The 12,477-nt window shown below is 39.9% G+C and overlaps 1 protein-coding gene across 5 annotated transcripts in view; it reads right to left on the bottom strand.

Annotated features, from left to right (window-relative positions):
- The window catches only part of LOC105389760 (protein polybromo-1), a 31,523-nt gene that overhangs the window by 6,083 nt on the left and 12,963 nt on the right, over window positions 1-12,477 (bottom strand). For all 5 annotated transcript variants that reach the window (XM_048630522.1, XM_048630524.1, XM_048630521.1 and 2 more), the window contains exons 20-28: window positions 12,058-12,206; window positions 9,538-9,656; window positions 7,860-7,973; window positions 7,295-7,461; window positions 2,040-2,106; window positions 1,685-1,790; window positions 1,121-1,254; window positions 575-679; window positions 142-265 (exon numbers count right to left, since the gene is read on the bottom strand). In XM_048630522.1, the coding sequence (XP_048486479.1) occupies window positions 142-265; window positions 575-679; window positions 1,121-1,254; window positions 1,685-1,790; window positions 2,040-2,106; window positions 7,295-7,461; window positions 7,860-7,973; window positions 9,538-9,656; window positions 12,058-12,206 (1,085 nt within the window). The remainder of the gene's footprint in view (window positions 1-141; window positions 266-574; window positions 680-1,120; window positions 1,255-1,684; window positions 1,791-2,039; window positions 2,107-7,294; window positions 7,462-7,859; window positions 7,974-9,537; window positions 9,657-12,057; window positions 12,207-12,477) is intronic.

Below are 12,477 nucleotides of genomic sequence, written 5' to 3' on the forward strand. Positions count from 1 at the left end.
CACATAATTTATTACTGCGTTGCTATTGGTCCGAACATGAGACGACTAGACAACGCTAACTACACTACTGACCAATAGAGAGAGGTGATAGACGAGGGCGACGTACGGCGCTACGATTGGACAACTACCAAAACCACTGACCAATAGAAAGCGGCGTGGCGGGCGAGGCGAGCGATGACTCGTCGAGCGAGTTCTCCAGTATCATCTCGACGTCCTGGCTGCCGATTGTGGTGTTGATCAGCGCCGTGAACTGGGGCTTGGCGTCCTGTAAGCAATTTAATACATCATTATGATTAACGAGTCTTATCATCACGACCCATCATGTCCCACGTCGCACGGGTCTCCTTCCAATGAAGGAAGTGTTTTAGACCTAGTCCTCCACGCTGGCCTAGTGCGGGTTGGTGGACCCCAACATAAGCAAGCTTGTGCTGGGAGAGTTGTCGGGTAAGTGGGCAACCCGACTGTCAGATGTTTTCAAGCTGCCTGAAGCTCTGACTAGGCTCAACGACTGCTGCCGAAGCAGCAACCGGGACCCACGGCTTAATGTGATATGATGGATGATATTGCAACGTACCATGTCAGCGTTAGAGTTGTAGCTCTTGCCGCTGTAGGCCACGGACTGCACCTCCTGCGCGCTGGCTAGAGGCGGCGGGCCCAGCCGCTTCGGGAAGTAGTAGATCTGGAACACGGAATAAAATATTATTTTATACATCATCATCGGCTATAATATCTTCCAAATATGGGTTACATCGTAATTAATGGCTGTATACCTCTATAGCGGCACTTTTTATCTTGCCGCATCTGTATTATTTTATGTATAAAGTATGATGTGTATTAAAAATAGTATCTATATAAGCAAAGGTAAAAACAATAACGATCCCTGAGCATGGAAGTCGAAACTAAAGCGTATATCTTGAGAACTACCAAAGCGATAATTAATAAACAAAGACATCAAATCTTTAAATCCTATATTTATTTAAAGTTACACGGTTGCACTATTTTTTTTCACTTCACTACTGATTTAATTTTTAGCTACATTACAAGGTTACAGACAGATACAAACATAGTGTTTTGTTTACGTAGCCAAAGCGTCAAAGATTCGTTTTTTTTTCAAACTCACCTCATCAACAGTGACGTCCTTGCTATGCTCGAACTTCCTGAGCCCCGACTTGAGTTTCCGCGCGACGCGGTTGGACTCGTCGTACAGAGACTCGCACACGAACACGTCCGATTCTGGGATCTCTGTCGGACGACCTGCGTGCGAGGGAGATGGGGATAGATTAGGAAATTAGGTTTACTAGAAACATACAGTATTTAAGTATTATTGATTGGGTTCTTCTTCATTGGGGTGGCCAATCAGTCGGTCGGCTTTTAGTCCAATCGTCTGTAGCAACCTTATTTGTTTAATGTTTCATCTAAGGTTGAACAATGAACAGTGCATGTTATTGGTCGAACAACAGCTGGTGGGGTCTGATGAGGTTGACCACCCTAGGTGCTACATAATTATAAATGCATGCTTGGCTTGTTTAGGTACATAAGTAATACATATAATAATAATACATGGGGCTGTTACAAAAGTGGGAGTTGGAACGAGTTCTGACAGCCCTACCTATGATTACGAGCGAGATAGCCCGTTTGTCTGCCATTTTCATATTGTTTTTTTACTCACGGATGTTATACTTACACTTGAGGTACTCTTCGTAGTCGAGCACGGCGCACTTGCCGATGATGCCGACCAGCGGGCTCGTGTCGTGCATCGTCGTGAGTAACACCTCTTGCTTGTAGAACGGCTGGAAATAACAAAAAGGTAACGGTCTATCACATGGGATTTTGTCTTTGAAAGGACATGAACAAGAAATAAATAACATAGCCAAGATTGGTGGTAAACGTTCCTCATATGCCACTAAATAGAATATAAATCACCATCGACGTGGCCATGAATCAAAACTTGTCTACCGAGCCTGGGCCTCCCCTAGAAGCGCCACAATACTATGTCTAGGGCCTACAGGGGTTTTAGTGATCAGTAATACTAAACGTACCTTGTTGATGATGTTAGCCACTTCAGACGGGAAGATCAGGAACGGACCACGGAAGTATCCCTTGTTGCTGAAACAAACATTTTATCGTTAATTTTACTATTAACTATGTACCTATAGCTAACAAAAGAGATAAGTATCTCCTATCCACGATCCACGTGTACTACGCCAAGTCATTTTTATGTTAGTTACTGTGTCCCGTGCTAATTTTTTCATGATACTTGGTATGCAGGAACCTGAAACTCTGGATAAACACATGGACTATTTTTATCCTGGAATTCCCACTAGAATACTTTTTATGTCGAAGCAGGCCTGTGTCACTCCGCGCATGGGCGGCGCAGGCGCCAGCCTGGCGCCTGCCCCATCGATGGGGCAAATCTAGTCGGCTGCCGCAAGCGGAAGACGATACACGCGCGCGCTATTTGTTCCTATTTTGTACTAGTTTATAAATGTCGTATTTAGGTATTTATTAAAAATTATGAATAGAAAAATGGACATAAAAAGAAAAAAAGCAGCAAAAAAATACTGTGCCGTATTTAATTGCTTAAATACGGATCGTGATCCAAATTAATTTTTTTTTAGATTACCAAAAGATGCTGACAGGTAAAACTAATCTAAGGGCGTCTTGCACAACAAAGTTAAATAAAATTAAATAGTTTGTCTCTTGCTCTGACAGTATAATGTCAGAGCAATAAAAGACGTCCTAAGTATTTTATTGATTTCTTCTACGTTCCTTATTTGAAATGAAATTAATCCGAACTACAAACCCTTTTTTTTCTCCACGTTGAACAAAGTCTATTCCAATTTTGTTTTCGTTAAAGTATTAAATTTACAGACACAACTACCTTCAAAATGCATTAATGAATCGATTATAAAATGTGCGCTGAGTGGGATTAGTGCTTAACCAGGGTGTCCACTCAGAATCCTCCAAAAAATTCCCTGACTTTTCCCTGACTTTCCATGACCATTTCAGAGATTTTCCCTGACCAGAGATGAAAATAAACAAAAGTTTAATTTGAAAATTTTTAGTGAAGTAAAATATTATGCCGAAAGAGACGAGAGTGACTCGGGCAGATCATTTTGAACATGAAATTAAAAAAAAAAGATTTCCACACACGTTATGCCGTGTAAATGGGCGGCTAAATAATGTACCTATTTAATTATTATATTTCATTTTAATTTAATTTAATACCATTACTAACATAATTTTTTAAGTTCATTTTTACTAACAAAATATGGATCAATCCGAAATAAATGATTTATTATTATTATTTATTATAAAATTACATTTTACTTTTGAAAAACGTCATTTAAAGTTTGGAAACTCAAGCTGGATACGCTGATTATTATTGCAAAAGTAGTTAATTTTATTTAAGCACACTTATTGATGGTAGGATTAGTACAGGGTGCTTTGAAGAAATACGCCTCCTCATATATTTTTTTTCAAATGAGAGTTTGGAATTAGGTGGATAAAATAAACTTTTTAATTTGTGTATAAAACTTGTACTAGCACCTTGTAAAGTAATGTTAGGACCTTCAAACCCGAAATAACTCGAGTAAAGCGTGTTAAGTTTTGTAAATATCGTAATTAATTAAAATAAAACAAAACCAAAATCAAATATTTTCGTATGGGCGCGAGGCTTTAAAAAAAAAACATTAGGTGCCGCGTGGAGGAAACGCTGCCGTATCAAATTATGAGAATTGGTGAGTGAAATGAGCGCCGATACAGCATGTCTGCAGTGTCTGCACCAACAATTTATGAGGGGATTTATTTTTCATCACGAACTCTTAAAACAAAAGTTCAGAATGGCAAGCTGAGTCACACTCTTTTGAAAAAAAATAATTAAGGGCACATCATTTTAGTATTTAACAAACTATGAACTGAGTCTGGAATCTGGCTTACGAGATTTTATTTTATGATTTACGTCTTTTACGTTTAAAATAGAAGAACAAAAATAATAATTAGTAAAGGAAAGAACTACAATTTTGCAAAAATATATGCTTTACTAGTCATTTTTCCCTGACTTTCCAGGTGGTCCATCAATTTCCCTGACTTTCCATGACCACCTTGAGCTTCCCTGACTTTTCCCTGACTATCCCTGACTTTCCAGAAAGTGGACACCCTGTTAACGAAACTAACACGTTCTGTATCATAATATAAATTATATCCATAATATAAATTATAACGAAAAAAAACATGTTTTCACAAAATTAAATGTTTTAGGATAATAAAATAAAATACTATGGGGAAATAGGGTTCCCTCCCAGATAGACAAGTACAATGAGTTAGTTATAAATTCCTTACAATTTATCTCTGATCCAAATTTTTTATGTACAGGTAAAACCTGTAATAATTTAGAACATTGTAATCTGATTAATACCTACTATGATAGCCTGGTGAAGTGTCTGAGTAATGCTGCTATTGACTCACACAGGGGGGCTGATGTTAAAAAGAAACAACAAGTTATAGGATGGAACTACCATGTGAAAAATAGTAATTCGTTGGCTAAAATAGCCCACAATGCATGGATTTTTTATGGATGTCCGAGCTCTGGCCCTTTTTATAATAACATGAATAATACACGGAAAGAATTCAAAAACAAATTAAAATGGTGCCAAAGGAATGAGGATAAGATAAAAATGGACATAATTGCTTTTAGTAGGCACAACAAGGACTTTGGTAAATTCTGGAAACAAACAAATAAGTTAAAGTATAAAACAAGCCTCCCTGTGTCAGTGAATGGCAGTCATGATGAATCTGAAATTGCTAGTATGTTTATTGGTCAATTTAAGGTTGATAATTTGGAATGTAAGAACTGTAAGAGTGACTGTGCCCGTCGTGGCGCGGCATGCCCGTCTCAGGGCACGGCTACACCGCCGCCGGCCGGCCCGTGGTCGCCGCCCGCTCCGCTGGGCGGGCGGGTAGCACGGGACGAGCCATCTGAGCCCGAATCACGTGACACACAGATGCTACACGTCACGGCTGACCAAGTGCGTAAATGTGTTGTTTCTATGAAGCGTGGCAAGTCTCCGGGCCATGACGGGCTCAGCATTGAGCATGTTCTATATGGAGGTTCATTAATTTGTGAGAAACTCGCCGTCCTCTTGAATGCGTGCATTGATCATAGTTACTTACCTATGAATTTTATGAAAACAACTGTAGTGCCGATTGTAAAAAATAGAACTGGTGACCTCTCAAGTCTATCAAATTATCGTCCAATATCATTGGCTACAATTTTTTCAAAAATTTGTGAAAGATTAATTAGTCATCACTTGAGTGAAGAAAATATGCCTATAAACGAAGCTCAGTTTGGTTTTCGTAGCAAATTGTCAACTGACCTGGCAATTTTTGCACTTAAAAATACTGTTAAATACTATACTGCTCGTAAAACGCCAATTTATGCTTGTTTTCTAGATTTGAGCAAAGCCTTTGATACGATAAGTTATCATAAGTTATGGTGTAAATTAAGAAGTACTAATGTTCCATGTAAGATAACAAATCTATTACAGTATTGGTATGGAAATCAGAGAAACCATGTTAGATGGGGAAGTGCCATTTCAGAAGAATATAAGCTATCTTGTGGAGTGAGACAGGGGGGTCTGACCTCCACGAGTCTTTTCAACCTCTATGTAAATGGTTTGATTGAGGAACTCAGCAGCATGAGGATTGGGTGCCATATAGGGGGCAAATGCATAAATAATTTAAGCTATGCGGATGATATGGTGCTGCTGAGTCCCTCTGTATCAGGACTGGGCAGGCTCTTGGAGGTCTGTGAGCGCTATGCGACTGACCATAGTCTTGTGTATAATGTAAATAAAACGGAAATCGTTGTTTTTCAATCTAAAAACGAGTCTACTTGTAGTCCTTGTCTCAATATGTATGGAATTCCATTGAAGGTTGTACAAAAATTTAAATATTTAGGACACCTCCTCACTAACAACTTAAAAGATAATGATGATCTTGAACGTCAAAGGCGTTTATTAGCAATGAAAAGTAATATGTTAGCGAGAACATTTTCTCAATGCTCGATTCAGGTTCGCATAACCCTTTTTCAGGCTTACTGCCAGGCGTTCTACACTGGCCAGCTATGGTGGAACTACACGCAGCGTGCCATGAACACGCTGCGTGTTCAGTATAATAACGCATTTCGATGTATGCTGAAACTCCCCTGGCGGTGTAGTGCCTCTGCCATGTTTGCCACGAATGGGGTCAAAGACTTCTTTGCCTTGATGCGTAATCTTACAACTTCATTTCACAATAGAATTGTTAACTGTAATAATGAAATTATTAAAACTATTTTTGTAACTGTTTACCAAAAAACCACACCGTTCTGTGGCCTTAAGACTAATGATAAAATATGTAAAATGCCTAATCAAACTGTTCAATTTGTACCACACTCTCTGACAAACTAATTCGATTCAATTCTATGACATTAAATAAATCTCATAATTTCTGTTTATAACAATTAATTTAATAAAATTTAATTTAATTGCTTACTTTATAATTGTAAATTAAGTAACAATGAATGTTAAATGTAAATTCTGATGTATTATGTATAACTATGGGACCTGTGCCTGAAATAAAATGATTTTATTTATTTATTTATTTAGGTATTCATACACATTTTATGTACTTCAAAATATCTTAACTATGAAATTGTTATTGTTTTTACTGGTTATTTCCAATAGAAAAAAAGTTTGGAATAGCTTTGTATTCTAAATTCAAATTAATTTTGTTTTAAAACATGACATTCTTTTTACAAAGTCAGTCCGTTGCTTAGTAAACGTTGTAGTCTGTGGTGCTGAGGCAACCCTAAGGTGGCTTCTTTTTCAATGCGTATAACCACGTATAACTTATTATGCACCGTAGTCCAGTGAAATAAGGCGCATATTCCCTCAAAAATTAATTGGTAGGTAAGTAAATAAAAACGTGTGCGGCCGGAACGCGATCTAAATTAGATCTTATTGCTTATGGGATGGAGTCATATTTCTTTGCAGGCCATTGCGAAGATGGGCTTCTGTACCTGGTACTAGTTATTATTCTGTGGTCGAAGCGAAGCGCGGGTGAACAACTACTCTAGCTGTTCTATATACAGGATGCTACTCACTCGCCAGTCTCCCATATGGTGTCGACTTGCGCGATGAGTTGCTTGCCGCGCTCCGGGACTACCCCCACGTAGTCGCCGGTCTTGACTACGCTAGAGCACACTCTGTTGTACTGACTACATATATTGCTCTATATACAGGGTGCTACTCACTCGCCGGTCTCCCATATAGTGTCGACTTGCGCGATGAGTTGCTTGCCGCCATCCGTGACTACCACCACGTAGTCGCCGGTCTTGACTACGCCGGAGCAGACCGTGTTGTACTGTTCGTAGTACGTGTTCTCGTCGTCTGTGCCCATTGGGTTGTATTGTTGGATGTCCTGGGAATAGAGGTTAAATGATGAGTAATTAAATAGAAAGAAAAACGTTCATATTCAGTGCACCCAAAGAGTAAATAATATAGTGCACATAAACACAAGAATTGTATTGGTGATATTTTCATAACTAAGCCAGATTGCGTAACTTGGCGCAATGTTATCCGTTTAAAGGTTCAGATAATCACACTTGTCTAATTGGACTCTTACAAAATAAAACGAACGTTTCTGAAATCATTTGCACATTTTTATAAAGATATATTTGACGACGCGTTTCAGAGCTAGTTTGGGGTTGGATTGATGCGGAAACAATATTTTAGCGATACCGTGTATATTGAGTATTGCTATAGTACTTAATAATATAGTCTCTCTACAGCAACACCCTGTATATCTATCATCATTACCGGTCTCTCCTTCTCCTGCACATGCTCGAGCACCTCCAGCTCGGCGAGCTCGTCGCGGTGCTTCTCCACGCGCTCGCGGAACACTGACACGCTGCGGAGAGGCTCCAGAGGCACCTGGAATGTGATAATTTAATGTAGTAATTTATAGGTACTGAAATTAAGAGATGTATAATTGTTGACTGGGAAATGAGGGGATGTTGATAGTTTTAGGGTACAAACACTTAAGGTTTCATCTGTCACGCATTATATTTGTGACCTTCTCTATAGGTTAATTCATTCATCTTTGTGGCATGCCGTTCAGATTTAAATGCAGAATGACGGAGCATCAACGAACACGCGACGCAGCGCTAGCGCCACGCACACCCGTGTCGCATTGCTCTCGGGTGAATCAATTCGCGGCGTTTACTCTAGTTTGCGAAAAACTAAGCTTCGCTAACCACGACGCCATCTCATCGTACCGATAGCACGACCTGAAGTACTAGCACTAGTAACAAAAGTTCTCCGTCGCGTGATGCAAAACTTTTGTCACGTCTTAATTGCGCCCCGTGCTAGCCCTTCTGGTTGCTACTCACATCGCGCGGCACTAGCGTGGCCTCCTTCTCGGCGCCCTCCCACAGCTTGATCTTCTTGTCAAGCTAGAGTGACCGGGTAAGTAATACGAGGTATAAAAACGCATGGTATAACATTCACAAGGTATACGCCCATATGATATAAATTTATTAAGTATAACGATCACTGTGCATAACAAACGAAAGGCATAATTACTAAATACATAATTTTGTAAAGAATAACGTTCAAAAAGTATAATTTCAATTGATATATCGATTAAAATATATAACGTTTATAACATATATTGTTCACCGTATATAATAACATTATGTATAATGAACAAAAAAATATATTATTATTGGAGCTATGTTGGGAGACGCTCCGCTCCGCTTCGCTGCGCTCCGCTTTGCTTTTAACGAACATGTGCATCTAACACGCTCCTCCTCGCTTTGCTCGTCGTCGCACCTATCTTTAGGTTTTGGTACTAGGGGTTTTCACAGCATTATTATTATTGAAGCTATGTTGGGAGACGCTCCGCTCCGCTTCGCTGCGCTCCGCTTTGGTTTCGACGAACATGTGCACCTAACACGCTCCTCCTCGCTATGCTCGTCGTCGCACCTATCTTTAGGTTTTGGTGCTAGGGGGTTTGACGGCGTTGGGTAATTAAACACAGATTATGCGATATGAGAAGAACTTTATACAAAATTATAGTATATATTTTAATTGATATACGTAATGTATGTTATACGAATCGATATTAGTCCTCGTGAGTGTTAGTTATTTTGATATTATATGAAATGTACGATATACCAATTGAATCTTATACCTTATGAAAATATAGATTTTGTTGTTATACGTAACGTTCATTATATGTTGTGAACGTTATTAATGTGAAATTATACATTTCGTTTTTATACGTCGCAATACGCACACAGAGTGACCCGTCTGTACTCACATCGCGCGGCACTAGCGTGGCCTCCTTCTCGGCGCCCTCCCACAGCTTGATCTTCTTGTCAAGCTAGAGTGACCCGTCTGTACTCACATCGCGCGGCACTAGCGTGGCCTCCTTCTCGGCGCCCTCCCACAGCTTGATCTTCTTGTCAAGCTAGAGTGACCCGTCTGTACTCACATCGCGCGGCACTAGCGTGGCCTCCTTCTCGGCGCCCTCCCACAGCTTGATCTTCTTGAACGTCTTGTAGCGAGTGCTGTAGCGACTCTCGCACACGTACACGTCTTTGTCGGCGTAGCCTGGAAGGAATGGGGGTTGTTATTGCAATGGAATTTGATTGATTTGGATATTGGTTGATTTATAATTTATTTATTTATTTGATACTTTATTGCACAAATATGAAATATAAGTGTACAAAAGGTGGACTTAATGCTAAAAGCATTTTCTACCAGCCAACCTACAGGAGGTACAGAAAAACTAGTAGAAAGGTGCAACATTTAAGGTAATTTAGTGTTAGATATAACTGACACTGAATGTATTAAGGATGAGAATTTTCGCAAATTTTCTATCTTCATACTCTTGTTTAAACAAGTTAAATAGAAGGTAAATTTGGGTCCTTCTTTAGGTACTTCCTCAGCGGAGATTGGGAAAAAATTCAGATAGATTTTCACGCGTGGTCGTGCATGCCATCCCGTCCGATTAAAGATACTAATGGCGGTATTATAGTCTAATTTTGTAAGTACCTTCAGGTTTAAACTTGAAGGAATCCTTCACATTCATGACATAGCACTGCCCCGCCACAGTATCAAGCGGCGCGGTGCGGTGCGTCTCCGTTTTTTTTTTTTTTTTTTTAATAAGTGATTATCACTCCACAGACTTTATGTCCGTGCCTTTTGAAGAGTGGTAATTTTTATGAGATAGTTTTTAATTCTTGTATCTACTTTCTACTCGGTAAGGAAGTTTCGTTTATATATATTCTATCTTTTATATATATATTGTTCTTTTTTTCTTTTTCATTTTTCTCTTTTTTTTTTCACTGCTGGGGGAAAATCCACATGGACACCTGGGAAGAGGACCCAGGTAGTGTCGGGCGTTAACCGACTAAAAACCCCCAGCCGTGTATCTCATTATACAAGAAAACTTTTTTTTTATTTTTTTTTTTCCTTTTTTTTTAATTAATGGTTTTCAGAGTCACACTTACATTAGTAATGGCAACAAACTTAACAAGAACAGGGCCAATGCCAGCTGTCTTCGGAGAACTTAGTAGACACCTGGCAATGGCTCGGCCCCTCAGTCGTTATAGGTCATGTTTTGCCTGATGTTAGTGTGTGACTCTGTTCTTAAAGATAACTTATTTTAATTGTTGGTTGTTATAATAATGATATAATAATCAATAGGTTAGTTATACAAATTATTTTCCCAATTTGGCCTATATTTTGCGCTCTTAACAAAAATTATATTTTATGTTTTATTCCGCCCCGTTTTGCCTTCTTAACATTTCCCCAGAAAGTGCAATTACCTCTTCGTCTCGATTCTTAACTGCCATTTTTAGATTGTACTCGAGGATGCGTTTCTTTGGCGCTGTTATTGCCGTTTTAGCGAGGTTTCCGATAGCGTCCTCGGTGTCATCCGCATAGTAGCGGTGCAGGCGGTGGTGAGCCTCGACAGCGCCACTACTGCGTGAGGTACGCTATCATGCAGCTTTATTTTATCTTTTGTTCTTATGATAATAACGGATTCGTACGTCAATCCCTGTGCTTCGTGTATGGTTAGGACGCGTGAGCCCATTCCTTCACCATACCCTTGGCTGGTCAAGGTCTCTTTTTCTTCCTGTGTATGCACCAGGAACAGAGTGTTGGTTTGGGATTTGGGAATTACTGCGTCTGTTAACCTTTTTAGCTGCAGGGATTGGATGCGCGCTGTGGCTGCGTATATGCCTGAGTATACTTCCTTTAGGGCGTATGCAACATCCATGGGGTTTCTGTATGAGCACAACAGCTCCTGGGTGATGTTTGCTACCAGTGTTGGGTGATTGTACCTAAGCTCGAATAGGTTCTCTCTGTCGATATATGGTAGCTGATTGATGTCTCCGATCAGAGCAATATCACAGGCACGAGACAGGTGGGCGGCCATTACGATTGCCCCGAAATGGTTCATCAGGGCTTCGTCAATTATCAGGCGTTGGCATCCGACATGTTCTCTAAAGCCGTTTACCAGGACTGATGCCATCGTACGCACCCTAGTTCTGACCATGTCACCAATACGATGCGCTAGCCTGTTTCTTATGTCGATTGTGGTGGTGGTGCGTCTCCGTTTATCTGAACCTTATCTACTACACCTACAGGTTTAAACTTGAAGTAGTCCTTCATATTCATCACATAGCACTGGCCGGCGATAATAACCAACCACGACGGCGTGCGGTTTTTAAAAACAAAAGATGATTTTGTTTTCCAAAGCCGCAAACTTCTTATCTACTATACCTTCAGGTTTAAACTTGAAGTAGTCCTTCACATTCATGACATATGTGACTGCCCGGCGACCGTATCAAGAGGCGCGGTGCGGTGCGTCTCCGTTTACCTACCTACCTTCCAACAACAATAAACCTTATCTACTATATCTTCAGGTTTGAATTTGAAGTAGGCCTTCACGGTATCAGACTCCCCCACAGCATCAATCAAAAGTGAACCTTATTTAACTTACCTTCAGGTTTAAACTTGAAGTAGTCCTTGACATTCATGACATAGCACTGCCCGGCGACTGTGTCTAGCGGCGCGGTGCGGTGCGTCTCCGTTTTGAACACCTCTTGCGGGAGGAACTTGCGCGTGCGCACGTGGAACGTCTCGTGTGGTCTGCGGGTGAGGGTGTAGGGGTATACAGGGTGTTCAAATATAGTATAGTAATCTGAGAAGGTGAATAACCTTCTTCTAAAGACTTTGAAAAATTCGAGGGATAAGGTTTAAGGGTTATACAGGGTGTTTAGTAGGGGTATAGTAAACTGAGAGGATAAATAACTTTTGTTAATAGAATATAAAAAAATTGGAATTGTTGTGTTGGTTATACTATATTATGTACTTATATGTTTATGATAAGTTAATATAGAGTATTTTTTTTCTTGTCTTA

Source organism: Plutella xylostella, chromosome 26, assembly GCF_932276165.1.
Source record: "Plutella xylostella chromosome 26, ilPluXylo3.1, whole genome shotgun sequence".
In the NCBI taxonomy this organism is placed as follows: Eukaryota; Metazoa; Arthropoda; class Insecta; order Lepidoptera; family Plutellidae; genus Plutella; species Plutella xylostella.